Source organism: Atractosteus spatula, chromosome 16 (assembly GCF_055471065.1).
Source record: "Atractosteus spatula isolate fAtrSpa1 chromosome 16, fAtrSpa1.hap1, whole genome shotgun sequence".
Taxonomy (NCBI): domain Eukaryota; kingdom Metazoa; phylum Chordata; class Actinopteri; order Semionotiformes; family Lepisosteidae; genus Atractosteus; species Atractosteus spatula.
In genome coordinates, this window is record NC_142721.1 from 4,943,706 (window position 1) to 4,966,855 (window position 23,150).

Genomic DNA, 23,150 nt, shown 5'->3' on the forward strand with positions numbered 1-23,150 from the left:
AGCAGTAGCCAACCCCACGGGCGCTGGGGTTCAAAAACACCCAATTACATGGTCCATTATCCAATTTCCATAATATTAGTTCCCTGGCTTATATAGTTTCAGACTTTAAAGTTATAGAAGCATGATGTCAAGAAAATGCTTTAGAAAGATAAATCTTTTTCAGGATAGAGACCCTTTATTCTGTTCATGTTTTATCTACAATAAATCTACAGAAGAAACCTGTCAGATTGCTCTTATGTGTTCTCGTCCATTTCTATGGATTAGTAAAAGTCTATAGCTTTTTACGAATAGTATGCTCATAGTGAGCTTTTAGGTTGCTTCTGTTTGTCCTAATGGGTTAAATACCACAAAGTAATGAGATCAGCCTGTGTTTCTTCTCACTTCAGCTTTAGGTATCTCATCCCTCACTGTGAGACCCGGAAGATCTGTGGAGATACTGAAAAGGCAAATTTGCTAATATACTATTTCATGAGCATAAAACATTTGTTACTATAAAATTATACCTACTGCAAAGTCATTTTGTCATGGTTTAGGTTTTTGGCTGTGTTTCTTAAAGGAACAAATCATTCTGGCTCTCTTTTTTTGTCCACATTTTTGCTCATTAAATTATTATTTATTGGCACTTAGGCGTAATACTTCAGCACTCACATGCATAAATACAGCTGTCATGAAGAGCTGATGAATGCCAATGGAAATGGATTTTTTATCAAGAGATTTGTTCAGCACCTTCTCAGAACATCAAAAATGTAAATCAAATTGTCATTCTTTTTTTTCCTATGATATGATCTACACAGTGCTTACAATTTCAATATGGCAATAAAGAACATAATCATAGAAAACGTCTGATTGAAGCTGAATGTTATTAGAAAGCACAAAAGGGGTTGGCATGACATATGTGAAGTTGTGATGACATTGTGTGTCAACAATTCCTCCCCCCAACACACACCTACAAACAAGTCCTTCATAGTGGTGGACTGTGTGTTTTGTTATTAATTGGCTTAAAGTAAAAAATGCATTTTTGAGTGCAAATATCAAATAAAGTACTGTTGTAAAATATGTAAGTGTTTAGTGAGGCCTTTTTTAGTCTGTTAACACATTTGATGGACTTCAACAGTTTTCTTTGGTCTTGAAAGAATACTTCATATGCTGTCATAAGATTTTATTTTTGTGTATTCTTTTAGCACGCTGCTCTTTATTTTTGTTTATATGTAGAAGGCACAAATTCCTCATTGCTGATTCTCTCTATTGGTAATGAGGTACACTAAATATATTCAGGCCTTTAGAGGCTTGTGTTGTTAGTGCCAGCAGCCATGTCACCCTGCAACTTACAACTGGCAACCCACTGAAGCCCAGCAGGTGTGACCCTGGTCAGTACATGGATGAGAGACTCCTGGGAAAAACTAAGGCTGCTGCTGGAAGAGGTGTTAGTGAGGCCAGCAGGGGGCACTCACCCTGCGGTCCATGTGTGTCCTAATGCCCCAGTATAGTGACGGGGACACTATACTGTAAAACAAGTGCCGTCTTTCGGATGGGACGTAAAACTGGGGTCCTGACTCTCTGTGGTCATTAAAAATCCCAGGGTGTTTCTCGAAAAGAGTAGGGGTGTAACCCCGGCATCCGAGCCAAATTTCCCATGCCTCCTAATAATCCCCCTCTATGAATTGGCTACATTAGTTTGTTCTCCTCCCCCACTCCGACGGTAGGCGGAGCGACGCGCCAGTTGGAGTATCTCTCGGTCGCAGTTAATGGCAACGTCAGCTCAAAGATTTGGTTCAAACCACCAAATGGAGACAGGCGTGCCGACAAGCGGACCCTGCTGATGCGGGATTAATGCTAGGAAAGAGAGAGGCTTGTCTTGTTAAGACACTTGATTGTGTCTTGGGTAGGTGGTGGCTGTATCTGAGTAATCTACAGAGAAAATACAGCGCATGCTGGTTGTAGCCAGAGCAGAATGTAATGTTCATTCTGTTGCAGAACCCTGATAGCAGTACTTTCAAACATTAATAGAATTATTAATAGAATGCATGTTAACATTTAAAGCTTCTTTCAATAATAAAAATCTTATTTCCTTGTCTATAGAAGAAAGCAAAGGCAGTTTGACTTTTTTTTGCTTTTTGGAAGACTTTGTAGCCGGTTATTGGTGCATTCAATATGGTGAGATTTTGATGGTGGCTGTTTTTGGGTATGAAATCCCAAGGTTAATAGTACTGCCATGCTGTTAACAGTTCAGAAATGTTCCAGAAATCTGCAACATCACTTACTTCACTGTAAAGACAGGGGGGTAATTGCACACAAATATACACAGCAATAAGATAAGGATTCTCTCTCTCTGATCTAAACAGTAATTAGTGCATTAAGGCACTAAAATGCAAAGGACAGCAGTACACTATAGATAAAACTGCTTTAATGCAAGAGAAGCACATGAAGCATACGGAGAATAGTAATTGCTGCATTGTCAAAATAAGATTGCAGTGGGATAGTTGGGTCATCAGATAAGCACATAAATCATACTGCATACTATAGTACCACAAGGGACCAAGAAAATGTGTAGATAATATCAAAAGCATGGCATTTTTTATGATTTTTTGGCCAATTTGGTTTCTTTCTGCTCTTAATGGTTCATTTCTGTTTGCCTAACATCATGAGAAATGGCATTATCCACACTGTTGTGGCGTGAATTTCTAACATTATGAGATGCACAGTGTTAATGCGGCTACGGATTCTGCAGAACTAACCTTAACCTGAGCTTAAGTGATGAGATTGTGCAGGACATAAGCTTTGCCTGCTCTGATAACTTTTTTCACTTGTACCGGTTTTCTGTCTGTATAGAATAATTACCCTTCCAGGAAACTGAGCATGTAAAATCAAGCAAACTAAAAATCCTGTGAGCCAGAAACAAATGTGGTTATTTTTTTATTGACCTTTTGGATTTCAGGAGTAATATGAACCCATTATCTGTCATTTCACAGAAGTAGATATCAGAGAATACACAGAAGACATTGAGATGCATTTTTTTTAGTTTAGATGTTCAAAGTAACACAATCCTTATAGCAAATGGAACCTAGATACATAAAGGCTTATGGGGTCTTATCAGCGAAATTTAAACCATCAATACAGTGAAAATGAAAACACAATTCCATACCTACCACTTCAAGATGTATAAGATATAAACACAATAGTTTTAAATATACAGTATTCGTATCGCACTGTAAACCGTCAGATGAAAGTGTGCAGCATGTCTCAGAATTTCATCATTATCAATGGAAATTGACATTTGAAGCTACATAAAGTATGTGGGAATTTTCTATGACAAAAAAGCATTACAGATGTGGTATGAAAAGGCCTGTGGTAAGCTTTGGATGCAATATGAATGTTTCAGCCCTTGAGCCTGGTCCTTACTCACTGAGTTGTCCAGATAACAGTACTTTACTACATACAGTATAAGAAAAACACAAATAATTGGAGAGCAATTCTTTCAGATATCAAAGAGTAACCCTCAGAGTCTGAAACATGATGTTTGGATACTGAACCTAAATGCCATACCTGAAGAGAGCTCTCACCTTCTCCATCCAACAGCACTTGGTGTAAATAGCAATTTACTGTATCTGCATGGTGGCTATGCAATATCCATGCACACCTCTCATAAGGATTGTATTTCTGCATTTCAATAGGTTTATGGCAGATATCTCATTGCAGTTTTTCTTGCTATCTATAAATGGTTAAAATAATGCAACGAAGGGTAAGACTGATCATAATTTGGCATGAAAATAAGGCAACAAAGGGTGGGTTCAGTTCCTGACCAGGGATGCTATCTGATGGCTTTCAAATATTCTCCTCATGTTCCCCTGCGTTTCCTCCAGGTGCTGTGGTTTCCTCCTGCTTTCCAAAGCCATACTGGTAGGTCACCAGTATGGCACAATTGGCTCTGGTGTGAGTGTGTGGGTGTTTGTGTCTGTGTGTCTGCCCTGCGATGGACCGGTGACTTTTCCAGGTCGTATCCTGCCTTGCACTTGTCACTTGCCAGGACAGTCTCCTCGGTGATCCTGACCCCGTCCATTATGATGGCTTAGATGTAGTGATCAACGTACTAAAATAAACTTTAGGTTTTTGTTGAGAATCACAACATTTCTAAGGAATCTAAAAGTTCCTCGATAGGCTCTTTTTTATAAGGACTGGCAGCTACCCAATGTGTTATATGGCCTTGTGCCTATTGGAAAATGTGTTTTAAAGTCCATACAAATTGTTGTATCCAGTGCCTAGATAAAACAATTGAAAACATGTCATATTATAAGCAGAAACTTGTTAAAGTCAGGAATATCTTTCAAAATCTTAAAACAAAGTGATGTCTTCACCTTGAGGGTCTTCATAAATTATTCAGGAGCCATGAATAAAATATTGTGTATGAGTCTTAGTTGTGTTTATATCTAATTCTGAATAATACTGGCATCACTAGTATATGATTTCTCACTGTGCAGATAGAGATCCATTATTGATAAGAGTATATGTCTCATAGTCCTAGAACATACAGTATAGATGAATCTCTCTAAAGACCACGTTAGGATCTCAGTGGCTTATTATGAAGGCAAGTTCAAGGATTTGCAGCACAAATGTGAGACTGCTTTAATTTTACATCATCTTTTGTTAGCTCGCTGATGATATTTGAACAGTACTGTCCTTTCCATACAAGCCTGGACTGGGAGAGAGTAAGTTATTTGTAAAGGGCAAGGCTTTGAGTATTCAGGCACATATCCACACAGATCGTTTCTCAGGGTGATGTGAGAAAGATGTACAGACAAATTGCAAAGTGTGTTTTTGACAGGCTTTTGACAGGGTTTTGTTTAGAGTTTTCTCATATAGAGAGATTCAGTTATAATTTCAGTTACCAATTTTCTGAGAGTTTGAAGCTAATGTATATATTTAATATTCTCAAACACATTCATTTGTTTTATTTGTGTTTGTAAGCCATGTTGTCCTAGTCACTTTACTACTTTTACATTTATTTTCCCATTTATTTGGTCAAAAGACTTAACTCATTATGCAGTTTTAGTTGACCGTAATATTGGAAACCCCTCAGGGATCCACATTACTGCTTTGGTTTGAAAATGTCTTTAATGAACATCAGAGAGAGTTTCCTCTACATTGCAAAGGATGGCCTGTGTAATGCTACCCAAAATGTAGTCATCAATCATTTGTTTATAATCAAAAGAGACTTCACTAGACGCAGATACAGTAAGTCCACTTATATGAAGCTTCAGGCATATACTGTATAATGTTTTAAGCGTTGTAATATACCATAGAGTTCATTGGTATGTATATACTTCAAAACTACTGTATTGTCTTTAGCATGATAACAGAAATGTTTCTGAAAGACGTTGTTGTCTGGTCTGTTTGTCTTATTTATCTACCCTGTTAAAAATTCTGTGCATGTGTTTTTGTGTCATTGCTTTTAACCCCAAAGATGTTTTAGGCCGCTGACAAATTCAAGACAAATTGATAGTAATAATAAGCTGATATCATTGCTTAACTGTCACAGTTCAACACAGCTAGAGGGTATCTCTATAACAGTGTTAAGTGCACTACTGTATGATAAAAGCACTTTCGATGCAAATTTGTTTAGTTCTCAGTTGTTTATTTCCTGTGTCTGTATGTAGATGATTACAGTACATGTTATTTTAGGCTATTTGCTTTTGAGTGCCACACAAATAGTCTTTGGCTGCTGTTTTGCTGCATCTTTATACTGTATATATTCATATGAACTCAAAAATACTGCTTAATCATTTGAAATTTACCCTTAAAACTGCTGAATGGAACTGAGTTTCAGAGCTGACTAGAGGAACTGAGGAAATTACCAGGAGCAATTTTCAGACAAATTGCAGCCAGTGGGGCTTTATTTGAATTTTGGGGGTGGGGCCTTGTTTTTAGCACAGAAACACTCCCTATTTTTTCATACACTAGAGGAAATGACTTCTCACATTGTCTTTTATGCCACTTGCAGTGAAGTGTTTCTCAGTACGATCAAGCTTGTTAATGGGATGACAGGATTTGGGCTTGGTGAGTTTGGAGCTGTGTAGTATTAATAGTCACTGGGATGATGTTTCAGTGGTCTGTTTAACTGCAGTAGAGGCAAAGAATGGACAATGGTATCATCTTACTCCTGCAACACTGTCCATACTGTAGACTGCCATTTTTGAACAGATATGTGTTTATCGTGAAACGTCTGACCTACAAGAGCACTTGATACCTGCAGTGTGTGCATATCTGTCTCTAGACCCAGGATGTTGAACCATGGTGTATTCACCGTCAAAATGTAAAAAAGCAAGGATTTTCTTTCTGCATAGGTGATTTGCGTAGGTACTGTAGCTGCTTCTTTGTATGGCACACATACAGATACAGACAGACATACAGAGCCTTGGTATGTACACACAAATGTTTTCTGCCAACCTCAATTTCTCTAATGAAAGCGGCAATGTGAAAGTTAATCGCACTGTACAGAGTGATGACGTGTCTCACTATGTGAAAAAATATGGATTATTTTCTGTAATTATGACAACCTTTACAGAAGATTATTACTTGAGCTTAATAATGTGGTTGGAAACATTGTAGAATTTTGTTTTGAGTTTGAAAAAAATTCTTCTGGCTTTTCATCAGAAAAATCATTTTGTTAAATTTCTTCATCTTAAGCTTCAATGAAATCAATTACACTTGCATTTTGTTATCACTTAGTGTATCTACTGGGCAACCGAGCTCTGCTGGTCTGATGTGCAGGTGTTCCTCTCTGTGGTAGCATTCCAATAATGTATATGTCACATCATCACAAGATCCCAAACATACTTTCAGTCACTGACGTAATTTGTCAAGCCGGTGTTACAGATGTCTTCTCTCATCAGCGTGTGCTACAGGTGTGGATAGACTAGCTGTCTCCATCGTCAGTCTGGCAGGCTCCCACCTCCTCGCTTGTCTCTTTTCCAAGCTTCACTCTCTCACTCTCTCCGCTAGCCCCTGGGCTGGGGTCACGAGAGGGGCAGCCAGTGGCTTGACAGCCTCGCTGCTCGCCTGAGCTTCTGTCACCACATGGCAAGGTGTAACTACTCCCCAAGGCCTGAATTATTATTACTCTGCACCTATTGTGAAGTATTGAACTGAGATTATGTGCTTAATTGACCTGCGCTGGACGGGTTTTTTACAGGTTTCCAGCAGTTTTGGATGTACAAGTACCATACCTGGAAGCAATGTGGAATTGCAGTCTTCAGGGACTGTGCCAGTTCTGTAGAACAAGCGAAAATAAGCTTCTTAATGCCAAACAGTGGTTGGTAATCTCAGGTAATGCCCTTGCAGATAGACACCATGAGTGATGATGTTAAATAAGCATAGCTTTTCAGAAAAGAAACTGCCAGCAATCTACATTCTAACTCAACTAATTCTGCCCAAAGCAGAGCATTTACCTTATTGAGGAACTGTTTATACTGTATCTGTATATACAGTACAGTGCAAAAAAGTAAAAAAGGCAGGGGTGTATTTTGACCTTATTATATAATATTTCCACCTGTGCTGCACAGGGGATTGTGGTGACTATCTCATTTGCTTTAATTGATATAAAATAAGACCTCTCATATTACCTTACATAGAAAAATATGAATGGAATGCCATGAAAAACATCTTTATTGCTATACTGTATACTATTTCTTGTTGTACTTCAGAGCTTTGATTGTTACTAATAAATTTGTAAGACAATTTGTAAGAATTTTTTCCTGGTATGTACTGTATAATTACTTATTCAAGTCTTTAAAGCAACAAGAGGAAACAAAGTATATTTCTTATAAAGTAATTTTGTAAGCAGGTTATTAGCCACCGAACATACAGTATTTAGAATACCTGGTACTGTACAATCTGTTGTTCATTTTCTCTCTTGTGCTTTATTGTGTGTGTGTGAAATAACACCAAAATATGCTTGACAGGGTGCTCAAAACCAGATCTTGAAAATAATTAATAATTAATAAACATGAGCATCCTTCTGCACTTAAAAAAAAAACATTGATCCACTGACAGGTTAAATTGTCATGCTCTCAGGATGCAACCAAATACAAAAGACAGGAAAAGAAAAAAAAGAAGCAGGTGCTGGTTGCCACGGCAGCAGGAGTGACACAGAGGCAGTAGGAGCAGCCTGTGAGGGGGGAGCTGATGGAATTTCATATTTCAGCTTCACAATGACAGGCCACACGTTATAAATACCCCCTAAGGCTCTGTTTCTAAGGCGGATCAATGTGTTAAAATTACAGTGGAAGAGAAATGCTTGAGGAACAAGGGCCTAGGTTTTCAGCCTACAGTGGAAGCAAAAGAAGGAGGAATATATATGTATAAAAAAAGTAGTACCACAGGTAAATGGACAAAACAAACAAACTAGGCTTTGGTTATTTATCTGAGATTTTTTTCTATGGCCTTTTTTTGTTAAAGGGGAACAACATTTTGAACATTTTCAATGGAGGTAAAGGCGCTGCGTCATGGCTCCCGGTCTGGAGCCTACAGAACAGTAGGTGGCCACATCAAGCTCACCAGCGCAGTGAAAAAGAAGAACACGCAGTTGTCATTTTTCTCAGTTTTTCTCGTCCTGTATGTAATTCTGTAGTGCTGCACTCCCTATTGTAGCGACTCTGCAGGAGTGCCAGGGTAGTGCAGTGGGAACCGGCCATGAGCACCTTCTTCTGCTCTTCCTTGCCCCTCTGTTTGGTGCGCCGCGTCTTTGTCAGCGAGGGAGTGGAGCAAAAATGGGTTAAAGCTACTGGAATATGGTGGCACCTTTGCAGAAACTCCACTGGGCGGGATCTTTTCTCACAATCTGATCAGGTTAAAGAGGCGTCGGCACAGGCGTTCTCTGCTTCCTGAGTTAGATTACTCATCTGAGATGTACTGTACTGTACATCCTATCACCTTGTGAAGCCACGGAGAAGAGGCAGTTCAGGAAACTCAATTGATTTACTCAGAAAAAATAAATGAGCATCTACAGTATCTGGAGAAATGTCTCAGAAATAATCACGTTACTGGCAGTTATTAAATGGTTGATAAATCACGTTGAAAGCTCAGTAAAGCTCTGGGCTTAGAATCTCTGTGAACCAATTATTGGGACTGAGCTGTTTTGGAGGGAAGAGGAAAAGGTGCTGATTGGAGATGTTTCAGTGACTTCATTTAGGCCAGCTCAGAGAGCACCATGTTCGATTACAGTATGTCAGTTGTCAAAAAGGCTCCCATTAAAATGGAAAGTGAGAAATTATGGTTTGCTCTGGATATCTGATTACTTAAGACTTTTCTACCATACTTTTTAATGACTTGCTTTATGTCAGGGAAACCATTTTACTGAAACACAACATTGTGTAAAGTGCCAATCCGGTCTTGAAAAAATAAATTTTCTCTTTTAGTTTTTTCAGACTAAAGTTTCATACTGCTACTTCTTATCTTCTGTTAACTTTGGATTTGTAAATTTGTTAAAAACAGAATTTCATCATAGTTTTGTTGCTCCTCTAAAAATAATAGTTCCCGATATCAAATAAATCAAATATTCTATTCCCACCATTTTAAACCACCCAATAAAATCTATGTGACAGAATGACAGAATGTACAATATTTAAAGGTTTTGTTGAATCATAAAGGAATGAAAGTATTGACTGTGTGAACTGAGGATATGTCTATACATTCTAGACAGTTATTCAAGAGTGCACTGCAAAATCTGAATAAATTTAGATAGAGCACATTCAGGCACAGTATTAAGACTGGAATGAAATCCTTGATAAATATCTGGTTGTTATTCCATTGGAATCCTGCTGAGATGAAATGTGAGTTTTCTTAATTTCTGACAGGGAGTCGTTTTATTTCATAGGTGCCTTATCTTTAACCAAACCAGGAAGGAGAGCCCTTTCAAATAACTGGAGGAATGGACGTGCCAAATGAGGGAGACTCGAGAGAGGCTCACACACAACTGGTTTTATTTTGCCCGTTGTGTTGATTCAATGTTATAAAATCTTCTCACGCTGAAGAATGAGAGTCAAGTTTTTATAATAAGATTTTTTTTTATCAACAAGTCAGTTTGGGTGCTGAAACCTTGTAAGAAAGAAGGAAAATGGGTTATAGATTTGGTAATAGCTCCTGAGAAATCCTAATCTGAACAATGGCTACCTTACTATGTTCGGAGTGACCACTGTAGCTAAGAATTCCAGGCTGTGCCTCAATCCCAGTGGTTGACTTGTCCTTTGAGAAAAGGTGAAAAAAACTGTCCAGTCACAGATGTGAAAAGCAAACCCAAATGTACATTTGACATTGCACTAAGTCCTGCATTAGAATCATAATATCTTATTTGAAACAGCGCAGCATCTTTTCAGCTTAATCATTTGTAGGAAATATGAAAGGTATTGGATGGCATTTTAAATTTGTGACTGCCTGCTGCTCTGCCCTTTTGCTATTCTCTCTGTCTTCTTATGCCCACAGCCAGTCATTTTCTTAATTTAATGCACCATTAGAACCTAACTGACAGTGATGCTAACATGTTTTTAATTAATTTTAATTGTACAGCTTAAACGCTCAGTCCGGCAGCAGCCTTTTTTATTGACGAGAGGAGATCATTTGGAGAAATTTAAAGAGGGGTTTCCAAGCAGGGATTCTGCAGAATAGGGAATGCTATGGGGGAGGGTTGCTGGCATTTTACTCATTTAATTATTCATTCATCAGTTCCTTAGTTCATCTTGGATTGATTAATATGCAGTTTTGAAGCATATTATATTTTTACAAAGCCCCACGTATGATGAGATTATAATTAAAATGCATGCTGCTGGAATGCTGCAAATGGATAACCAAAGAATACATAAAGACATATGTGAAACTATGAACTATTTATATAATATTTTCAATAGAACTTCCTCAGGATTTCTTTTTAGCTGTGGTGCATTTTACCAGTCCACAGGTCTGCTGTTATTTTTCAATTGTTATGAAAATATGCCTCACCTATTTTAGATGTTCAAATAATAAGCACTCCACAATTATATTGGTCCTAGGACTAAAGACTCTGAAAGCAGCTTCATCTTCAGAATTGAAGCTAAATTTACCATCTACACTGACACAGATGAAGGTGTTTTTTTTTAATTCTTACTCCAGCACTTTGTCAAAATTGTAATAGTTCTTACTAATTGGTGGACTAGGGAGGCTTAGCCACAGTGTAAAAGATGAAAAATCAAAAAGTTCTCTTCAAACGTGAAGCAAGTGGCTAACAAGTACGGTATTGCTGACTTCCATGGACCGCAAAGTAATCTGAGGGGGTCTGCAGTCAGACTCCATAGATGCCATTTCAATTTACAGACAAAGATGATACAGTAACTACACTCCTGTCACATGGGGAAAAAAGCTAGTCTACATACATTAGAATAGTGTTTGTTAGAAATAGATTTTTCTTGCAATATGTTTTGACTGGTATTCAGGAATTAGCATTCCCATTATGTAACATTTTCAGTTTGTAAGAAAACACTGAAGAAACATGCCAATCGTACTGTCATGCAATGACAGATTGAAGAGTCATCAGTGAATTAAACCATTTATCACTCCATTGAATATCCTTGCCACATGTACATTTTTATTTGTTAGTGTTGTTTTTTTTGGCAATGTTCAAGAACATTAATGTCTCAACAAATATCACCTGGGCCTTTTTTAAACCCAGGTTAAGTAACACTGGCAAAACATTTACAGCTGGTGATAAGGACATGAAGGAACAACTTTGTTGGTTAAAGGATTAGGGGGTCTTGGCAGGGCTGGGACTTTGCTGCTAAAAGGAAGTAATTTATTCTGTAGCAGCACATGATGATGGGTTAATGACTTGAAGATAATCGAAACTCTGTTAGCAGATTTCCGTCCTCTTTTTCCAATCAATCTTGTTTGCAAAACATGTATTTTTTTCCCTTTAGTTGATCAGTCTTGCTAGAGTCATTAGTGATCAATGAAACCACAACAAAAGTTATAGGTTAATGTCTTCTCACAGCCTGGCCCTTTTTGGAAGTTCTTGCTCATGACACTCCTTCAATACATGATAGAAGATGATGTTCTGCTGTACTTATCACTGCTATTATATTCTCGCACATCGAATCCATCCAAACCCACTGTTTTCCACGATATATTTTCCACTATATTTCCTTTACATTTTTTGTATTAATTATCTGGAATTTAATTCTACGCAAATAAATCAAATACCAGTCATTTAAGAGCAGCACATCATTCTCACATCAACACTCAATGACTGAACAGTGTCCTCAGTGCCTGAGGTGAACCTGCGTTGTGTATGACCAGTGAAATTAGATTTAGGTATGGAGCATGAGATGCGCTTCTGTGTGTCCCGATTTTGCATTCCAATGAACAGGTGCAGATCGCTCAGTTAATAGATTGATTGTTAAAAGGTAATTGAATGCTAGGTATTCGGTGTCAGTTTGTCTGAGGTTTTGAATTGTATAAGCATCTAGATTTCGTGCAGTGAAAAGCCTGCCATTGAAATTAGAAAACAAAACGAGAAATTAGGTGTGTTTCGTAAGTAAGAATTTAAAGGGCATTTTGTCTGCTGAGGCCACCTCTCAGGGCATTCATGATGTTCAGCTTTTACCTAAATAAAGACAAACTAAAAATCGTTTCAGGAAAAGTGCCAGAATTAGGTAAAAGAATAACTGAAAAAAAAAGTTTAAAATATAAACCTTCAGCTTGGTGACCTTCTTTTGGTGTAGGGAGGAAATGAGCTATAGAGGTTAATTACCAAGACGGAGAAATGTGTGTGTTTATAGACAAGTGTGGATCAATATGTTGATAGAACAAGTGGTTCTGGCTACAAGGTCTTTTACCATTTTTTCACTATTGTCCTTCTTGACTTATCCTCAGCGATATCTAGATGTTTTCTCCATAATCTGGAATTACATAAATCTTTAAAAGCTTTGAAATTGTATATACTGTACATAATTTTGTAATAGTTTTAGCCACACACCCAGTGTTGATGGAAATATTAATATCATTGCAGTATTCAGCTCCAGTTTTGTTATCTTAAAATGCTCACCATAACAGGTTTCTACTGTACTCTGCTACTTAATCATAAATACATATTTACTTTCCAAAGTACTTCTCCATCTTAAATACAAACTGTTTTTATAACCACACCGAGTAGATCCTCATTTGCTTATTTTTGAGCGTCTTAACTTCCTTTGAATTGAAATATTTTGAGTAATGTCTGGGAGCATTAGTCTGTGGTAGAGATTTTGAAATGTCCAGTAATCAGGGCCGGGTCTAAACTTCTGTTCAGGCAATCATTTGTTAAAGCAGGAATACACCTTTCCTAGCACCTTTTTCCATAAAATGTGGCGCAGTAATCTGGATTATGAATAATTTGTGTGGAATATGCAGGAGTTAGATATCAGGACTCCCTTTAGTTTATATTTAGTTGCCATGATGATGCTTAATGCTGGTTGAGTGCAGAACAATTTGGATGGTGAGATTTTCTCTTGCTTCTACAGTATATCTTTCCATTTGAGCAAATGGCTTTTCATTCATTACACAGGGCAGGGCTATGGAAGAAGTCACCGGAAATATGATTCCTGTAAGTATGGGAATAGTTTGTCACTAGTTTAGTAAGTGACTGAGAAACTTTGGTAGTTTCCTTGGAAATGTGTCAAAGTGTCTGTTTGCTAATCATTCTTTTGGGGTTTTATATTTTAGGAAGCATGGACTTGCAGATAACGGGCTGGTTTTTGTTCAATTATAAATTCATCTCTGAGTGCGATGTATATCATTTGTTTAATTAATGTGAATGATTCAGTCCCACTCGTTTTTAACTTGGGGGATTACAGAAACATGCGTTTGTTAGTGTTTTTAAAACTAGTGCATGGTGGTGAGTAACACCGTTCTTCAAAGATGGGAATATCAGTTTTCCCAAAGCTATATATATTTTTTTTTCATGTTTTCAATGAAGTTTTTATAGTGTTAACATGGATTATTTATTTTGAGACCCTTTTTAAAGATACAGTAGCTTGTCCGTGTTGTGACAGAATGCTTATATGTTTTACTTTGAGACTATAGGAGAGGTTTTCAGAACATGCCAGAAAGTGAGCAAATTAGAAAATATAAACACAAAAAAGCACAATTAATTTCCCCACTGAATAATTTTGTTAGTTGTTCCTATTTTATTCCTTGTATAAATATTTTGCTGAGAAATGATCAATACTTCATTGTTTACTTGCTGTCTTTGGAAGCCCAGGAATTTGAATGCATTATATTTCTTTGTTGATTTAACTTGTTTAACAATCTTACAGGAAAGAAGCTCACATTTCATAATTAATGAAACCATAATTGCTTCTGAAGCATGTTCAATATTGTCCCATGAATATTGTATCTTTATTTTTAATTGTTATATCAAAGTTTATTAAATAAAAAAACTATCCCTTGTTGAACCTTGTTGTTAGGTTTTTTAAATTAAGAAATTATAGTTTAAACTTCCAAGTGGCGTGGCTTTTATAATAACTACTTTCTACCCTCAGTATTCTCAACTGACAATTCTTAATCAACTTAGCTCTTTGTCACCAGCCCTGCAGCCGCACATAGGAGCAAACATGCATGCTCTCCTCTGACAGGCCCATTCCTGTGTCACTCCATATCTGTTACACAGTAACCTGCACAGCACCTTACAGCTGTGTGGGGTGTCTCAGTGGGGACTTTGGATTTGGGGGTTGAGTGACATGAGCATCCCCAAATTTTATGTTTATTCTTGAAATTTACAACAGTCATGCAGTTGCTAGCTAATGAGAGGCTGCCTCACCAGCTTCATTCATCAGAACGTTTTGGCTTCATTCATCACTTCCTGGCATTGGGATTTACTTGTTCTTTTGATTTCCTCTTGAAATAGAGCATACGTTAGCTGCAGAGATGCAAATACCCTCTTTAGTGATATAAGTTTGTGCAGGAAAAGCACGATTGCTTTGGTCCCAAAATTACAATGTTAACACTTCCTAGATATTTAGAATTGATTCTGATATTCTACTAAATAAACTCGTATATGGGTGACTAGGGATATATATACAGCTTTATAATTTTGCAGTTTTAGTCAGATTCAGTTTCATTGCCAGTGTCTGAGAGACTGCTGCTCTCTGCTATCTGACACACATAATCAATAAAGATTAGAGGACACATTAGCTTTATTCAAAAGCAGAGGCAGCTCAGATATCAGTGAATGATTTGGAAAATGTGCTTTACCTCTCATAAGGTCAGAAAATGGTTATCAGTTATTAAGAAAAGCTGTTACAGCCGATCCCATAGGGAGCCCTGAGGCACAGACCGTTTTAATCCTGGTGGCTTATTAGTTACAATGTATTATTAAATAAAACCCCCGATTCATCTCTGTTGGGGCTTTCGGCATGTCATTGCTCATGAATGCTGAAAAGACTCCCATTAAATAAAATGAAAAGGATGTCAAGGTGTGCTTAAGAACCTGCCCGTTTGTTGCAATGTGTGAATGGTGATTTCCTTGGTGCTTGTCCAATTTTGTTTGCCCCTCTGCCTTTGCAGTTTCACATCCCCACTTAAAATGACTCAGTGTTACCCAAAGAGTAACCAGGAGGATCAAATAGTTTTCTCCTGCTTTCCAAAGACATGCTGGCATGGTTAATTAGCCATCTCCTAAATTGTCTTTCTGCATACAGGTGGGTTTTGTGTACTGTACTGTATGCACATCCGGTGTTAGACTGGTGTCCCATCCAGGAGCCTCCTGGTGCCCTTTGTAATTCAATAGGATAGCCTCTCTCTGTCAATTGAATGGTATGCATTCCCTTACTTGTTTTAGCCAAAGACTTTTACTGAAGCAGTGATTTTACAGGAGATTCAAATTTTGCTTTGCTGTGCACAGCTGTCTCGGATCGTTCCCATTCACACACTACACTAATTCCCCTCGCTCATCAGTGTGGGGACAATGACTTCTTAGCCAGTGTTATGGGCTTTGTTTTTGTTATGTTTAATGATGGGAGAAAGTAAATCACACTAGTTACTTTGTGTGGGTTATTAACCTTTATTTCACAGGTTGCAGGAATGAAAAACACTGTTGTCAACTCCAAACGTTTTGCTCCACTTGCCAGCAAACAATTTGAAAAATAAGCCCCATCTCCCACATCAGTTCTCAGCAGATTCTGTTTGTAGTTAACAAGGAGAATTAATTAACCTCATTGGCATTGTGTTCTTGTATATCCATCTGTTTCCTGGTGCCAGAACCCTTTTGGATTGCTGTTTTTATGAAGATGTTTGTTATTTATTATTATCATTATTATTAAATGTAACAATAAGATATGTCTTCACTGAAAAGAATTTAGGTGATTGCTCGTTCTTTTTTCTTTTCCATGCAACCTAAGAAAGCAATTAAAAGGCATAAACATAACCTCAGCATCATAACTTGAAATACAAAAATAATTATGTGAAATAACATCAAAATAATGTAATGCAGTGATGAGATAAAAATGGGCTTACAGAATAATTCAAGATCTGAAGGAATATCATGCACAGACTGGTTAAACAAGCTGAATGTATTTTTATATCTTGTTCCCTCGGTTAATTGTCTTCTAGGAAAATTGGCCTTAGGTATGAGTGTGTGTTTGTCTGTGTCTGTCCTGTGATGGAATGGTGTCCCTTACTGGGTGTGTCCCACCTTGTGCCTGTTTCTTGTTGGGTTGGGCTCTGGTTTCCCCTGCTACTCTGTCCTGGATAAAGAGGTTTAGATAATGGATGTTTATACAGTATCTTCAAATGTAAATCTTTTATACTGTGATCTTCCTCTTCTATCAGGCAAACAATTTGGAGCACATGCTATACTTAAGTCATTTCAGTGACAAGTAGGTGTCTTTAATTTAAAGGCTTTTGCTATCTTTTACCATGCTACTAGTGTGACAGTAAGACAAACAGCAGTGTTTAATGAGTCCGATCAAAGAGCTTTGTGCACTTGTGCATGTTAGCATCAGTAGCCTGTCATTTCTGTGTGGCGCATACTGTATGAGTTCAGTAAATTTGAAGGTCTCATGTTCTTGCCATGGTTGTGAAATGGAAAAAGAGCAAAGATGTTAAAAAATCTGGTTCTTCCTGATGAGGTTTCAAACACTTTAAAGATTATATTATATGTTTCTTTAAAATATGTAATAATTCGTTTCATTTTCCAGTGAGCTCAGGTGATTGGAGGAAAGTAAGAGAGAACTCTTTGATTCAAACACAGTGCCACAGGCACAAACACAAGGACATTAATGAACATGTGGAAAGTGAAAGGACCATGCAAGTGTTAAAAAGGATGTATGCATAGCTGATGTCTTCCCTCATATGAAGTTAATGAGAAATACTGCTGGAGATGACACAAGCTCTCTCAAAGCAGTAGGAATATTTTAGAGCAGTTAATGGGGGCATTTTCATACCCATTGCTTTTTAATGCTTAAGATTTCTGGTGTATAAAATAATTTAAGATCTTCATTTGTGGATTGCTGGAGGGCGAGGTTGAGTACAGGTGATTGTGATATGGTGGTCTGGGCTTATTTCTATGCCTGTCTATTATTTTGAACAGCTTTAGTGATTCTCATTAAGATAAAAATGTCCTCTCTTATCTCTATATACAGTACGTTACACTGCCAAACCCTGCAGATATTTTTAAAAAAGTCTATTTGTAGAAAACCACCCTACCAAGATATTGTGCAGAAATATTATATAGTTCATCTGGTGAAGGAATGAAAAAAAAATAGGCTTGTGTAAAATCTTTGTTTTGAAATGGTTAGCATAGGACCTACTAATAGTATTGATTTGACTATGATATTTCATGTTGTGTGAAAATATTCTATAATTTGTCAAAGAGGAGTCCATACTGCATATTTATTTCAGTACTGAAAGTTTTTAACATCACTGCTGACTACGGTAGGTGTTGAAGACTAGTAACGATGTATTCCTTTTCCTTGTCTTTCAAAAAAGTTTCACAATGTTCTTACAGTTTTACTTAAATCTGGAAATGTTTAAATTTGCTTATTGGAACCTCTAAATTATCATCTTAAAAAACACTTTATACCTTCATTATGCTACTTTCGTTTTTGAAACAGCAACAAGAACAACAAGTGTAGACTTTGAATGGTGGTAATTGTTTAATTAACACAGTTCATAATCAGATGCTTTAGAGTTGAGATCATGCTGCCGTAAGAATAGCATTATCTTCAATCCTCTTAATTAAAACATAGGATTTCTGTGTATAATTGAACCACTGTTGATTGAGTTCTTCATGCTATCTGCTTTATTTACTGTCCAAAAATGAGATTGATCAGAAACCTTGGTCTAAAATGGTCTATCCATTAATCTCACTATCCATCTTTAAGAAAAGGCTGTACTTATATCCAATGTTTTATGAATTTGCCACCCCTGGACATTTTAATATTAAATCTAATTAACAGACAAAAGGAATAGCCTGAAAATATACCTGAGGTAACATAGAAGAATACCAAAAGAGTTTTTTTAAACCATGAATCTGTAAATTTGAGGTAACCTGACATTTATAGCACAGATAGTTGAACGATTTCCTCATATGCTTCACTCAGCAAGACATATGCTTCACTTGCAGCCTCAGCAAGACCAGCCATATTCATGCTGAAACCAAGAAAACAAAAGTCCCATGTACAAAATTCAATTCATGAAAACTTTTGCCTCTAAAGTATGACATACAGTAGCAGAATAAATTATAAACACTTGTTAAAACCATTGTCAAATTATAAGAGTCAGATGTTTGTTAGTGTTATTTTTGTCTCTCATGTCTCACTTTCATAGAGTAACAAATCCAGAATTTGTTAAGTACTGTACATAACCCTTTTTGTGAGCAGTGTAAAATGCTGAAACAACTGTCTGATTGTCACTTCTTAAATATGACCAGTCTAGTGGATATATTACAACTGATTTTTAATTTGCTCTAAATTTGACTTCATAATTTGTTATAAAAGTAGAAATGCAAACTTTTCTTCAGAAACAATATGCCATATTCATTCATTCATTCATTCATTCATTCATATGCTGTAACCTGTTAATGGATTACTGTAATTAATTATTACTACATATACAGTACTTGAATTGTTCAAATCCCCCTGATTCAGTCATTCTGGGTCTCAAAAAAGGCATCATATTGAAACCAAAAGCTTTGATTGCCCTTTAAGTTTATTTAATTGCTTTATTATGCTTTTTAATGCAGTCCTGGTTACATTTGTTTGAAGTTGTTCATTTTGCATCCAGCCTTCAGATTTTGAGATAAACTACGATTCAGTTTTACCAATGTTCATTTGCTTTTCAGCTTTTCAGGATTTAATAAATTAAATTAAGCCGAGTACCTTGTTCTGAACTCCTGCAGCTCCTGTATCTTCTTCTCAGTTGTAAATTCTAAGTTACATTGATGAACAAATCAGCTGTTGCAACGGAACAATCAAAGACTAAAGCCTTTTTCTTTGGATCAATATTTCATGATGTACAGTAATTGTTAATTGTTTGAGAAAAAGAATTGTACACAACACATTCAGCCTTAAAATGTCATCTCAACCAAGAAATGCTTGTAGGCTAAGAGAATTGGCCAGTGAATGATATTCCTCCAAAAGGGTTAATAACCCAGAAATTTGACTGTAATATGATATTAATTCAAATGTTCTGTGTACATGTACAGTACAGGAGGTGTCGTAGAGAAGTCTGTTGCTTTCATCTCTGAATGACTGATATGTTTTTTGCTGCAACATTTTCTTCTTACTGGTGGTTCTGTTCCTCTTTTCTTCCCAGGGACTAAGACAAGAATAAAAAATGGAAAATTTTCTGATTTATAGGGATTTTATTTAGTTTTGTCCCGATCATTCATTTCTCAGCCATTTTTCTATTCCTACATGATGACACCTTGAGGTCCATAAAAGTGCTCTTCAGTAAAGCTCCCTTTAAATACTGATGCAGATGTTTAATATCCGTAATGGCCTCTAAAATTAATGACATTTAGCTTTTGTAAATTAGAGAATGCATTGTTTTGAAAACAAACTATACAGCTTTTCAAGGGAAATAGAAAAGGATATTTCCCAGTGCACATTCGTTCTTTAAATAAAATCAGTATATGGCTTGCAGCCTTAACCTCATGAGGAAACTCAGAAATATAATTGTGCTCAAAATGGGATTAAAAGGGCAAAAAACCTTGTGGTAAAAACCAAAATATTAGTATCTGGTATTTTCATAAGACAGAAAGTATGTTCCTGCACTTTTTATTAAAAGCATTTTGTATAGGAGGGTGGGGTGATGAAAAAATTTATATTTTGTGAATTATCTGATATTCACTATGTTAGTTGGTTCTGATATTACACACCTCAGCTGATTACATCATTGAAATAGGTCATATGGTCCCTAAGACATTTTAACTGTAAACTGACCACATATTTGTAAATTTGTGTGTTGTTGGTATCTTCAATTCCATTTATTGTGCCATTCATACAGTATATTTGAAGCTGAAATTGAATAACGCTGGCATTCACCAACCTCACATTGAATTGTCACATTCTCTCCATGATGAGTAACTGCTTAGAGTAACAATGAGCAAGAGCTGGAGGGTGCAAGATGGTACTCTGCCTAGGATGGGATGCCAATCCGTTGTATTGCATGCCAGCACGCTTAACCTCTTCAGGGTTTTAAAATGCAAACCTTGAGGTTAAGGACAGCAAAATATTTATTTCTGGGGGAATATATAACAAGATAGGTCATGTTTGATTGTGTGAGAAGTATTAAGAGGCTGACATTTTAAAAGTGAATGTGAAGTAAATCTCCTTAATAGTTACAGATAATTTCCTTTTATCTTTCCATTGTCCTGTTCTTGCTTGTTCAGTTTAGACAAGGGGGCGATTTCCAGTGTCAAGAGCAAAGGCAAATTTTTCTTAAAAGTGAACCTTTTCACCAAGCTTGAGCAGAAACAAACACTTTGAAGTTTAGGCCCTCCACAAAAGCGTTATTGCTGAAACAGACTATTTAATGCACATACTGTACACTACTGGATAATTTTTAGAGGTTCATATTTTTGGCGAGTAGCTATTTTTTATTAAGGATAACCAAGAAAGGCGTCGCAGATAATTTTCTAGGAACAGTTTGTCGGTTACACAGTCTAGTGTCAAGGGATCTGCTGTTTGTTCACGTGAAGTCATGTGCACCCACGTTGCGCATCTGCCATTGGGGTATTAAATATGAAAAGAGATGAAAGCAAAGGTTTACTGCTGAAATCAGGAAAAGGTCAAGTGGTTGTGTTGTAATTGTCTTAACCATCAGGGAGCTTTTCATCTAAAAGCAAAAGGGTAAACCACTGAGCTGAGGATGGAAAGGGAAAACAAAGACACACTGTCATCAAAGCCAGTAAATAATATAAGAATGCAAGAAAATAAGGGACAGGGTGCTGGCTGTTTTCCAGAATTGATTTTTTGGGCCATCGATTGTGGCTGTCAAATAGAGATTTGTTAGTCTCTTTCTGAAGAAGGATGCAAGGAGTCTGACCTTTCCAGCTGGCAGTGGCTCACTTGGCTTTCTGATCTAGCCCGCTGTGGATGCCTCAGCCACTGTTGTTTCCCCAAGCTCCTCAACTCCCTCACCTGAGGTGGCTGAGGACGTCAAGCTGTCCTCTCATTCATTTCACATCTAGCTGTGGAAAGGCGTGGGGTAATTTGTTTGTTGTTCTGTGGATTTTGTAGTGCAAATAATTATGTACTTGATTGGTCACAATTGTTAAAAGCTTAAGTTGTGTGTATAGATAACCTCAAAACAACAAGAGTCCAGGTAATTAAATCAGTCATACTCATTTCAGGACTGACCCACTTATGACTTTGCAAATAAATGCATTACTGTTTATTTCTTTTTCCTTCCGATGATATTTTTAAAGACGATGGATGTTTTGAGTAAAGGGGTTAAAAGCTACAAGAAAATAACATGCCCATTACTTTCTCGGCTTACAAGAAAACAGCTAACATATTGTTAAAAATTGTTAAGGTTGCTTCACATTGGCTTGTACACATTGGCATTGCAGACCTGAATTGTCTTATTGTCGAATAAAACTCAGAGCCTATAAAGAATTACACAGGGTGCAAATCTTCCTCCAGTTAAGGGCTTCTCAAATTTCCCTTTATGAGTCTATCTTTAGCTGGAGAGAATTAACTATAAATTTGGACATGTTGCTTGCTGTTGTGGTAACACATTAAAGTTGTTCTTCTGGGCTACTGTGTGAGGTCTGTGAATTCAACCGCTATTTGTCTTTGTCTTCCCCTTAATCTCTAACAGGAGGACAGGCTTAATGCATATGGGGAGGAGAACAGGGACTTGACTGAACTGAGGAAGTTTCTCATCCAAAAACAGAACAAGCTGCCGTGGAAACCTGAGGTAAGATTTTCAGGCTTTTCTATGGGCCTGATAGATAATGTCCACCAATATGTGTGATTCAGTATTGCAATTTCAGCATGTTGAACAGTTAGAAAGTCCTCAGAAATGCATACAAACATATCTTACATACTGTATCAACAAATACATTTTTTTAAAATTATAACCTAATTATGCAAAAAATAATTGCATGCAAGAGCAAGCCTGAAACATTTTCCTATTCACATATTTATGACTGGTCCCAACATGCTTCTTTGAAATCAGAATGAGTGTTTGAAATGTTAATGGGTCTTAATGCGATTTTCTGGCCTATGTAATATACAAGAGGAGGCTTTTCCCAACACTACAGTCAAAACTGGTGAGCGGAATAAGGTATAAGGATGACTCCAAGACCAAGGAACTTGTTGAACCTGAACGTTTTTATAATACAGTATTTTGTGACCTAAGTTAGCTCATTTTCCATTGAAACATTTCGGTTCTCACAAATGTGGCCAGAGAGGTTATACTGTAGCTGAGCTGAAAGGTTCAGGCTTCATGGCTCACAGTGTCTCTTACTCCCTGTGCACTCAGATGATTTCCCTAGGGGAGTTAGACTCACAGATCTGTCTCTCCTAATGATGCATGTTTTAATTAAGGGAACAGGTGGCTTGGAAGGGCAGGAACTGAATGCGTACATGAGATCTCTTTGCTTTAACGTAGCCTGACTGAGAATGAATATAAAGGATAAAAAATAA

The 23,150-nt window shown here is 37.0% G+C and overlaps 1 protein-coding gene across 1 annotated transcript in view; it reads left to right on the top strand.

Moving 5' to 3' along the window:
* The window catches only part of b4galnt4a (beta-1,4-N-acetyl-galactosaminyltransferase 4a), a 165,474-nt gene that overhangs the window by 65,221 nt on the left and 77,103 nt on the right, over positions 1-23,150 (top strand). The window contains exon 3 of the mRNA XM_088935150.1: positions 22,321-22,419. Coding sequence (XP_088791276.1) covers positions 22,321-22,419 — 99 coding nt within the window. The remainder of the gene's footprint in view (positions 1-22,320; positions 22,420-23,150) is intronic.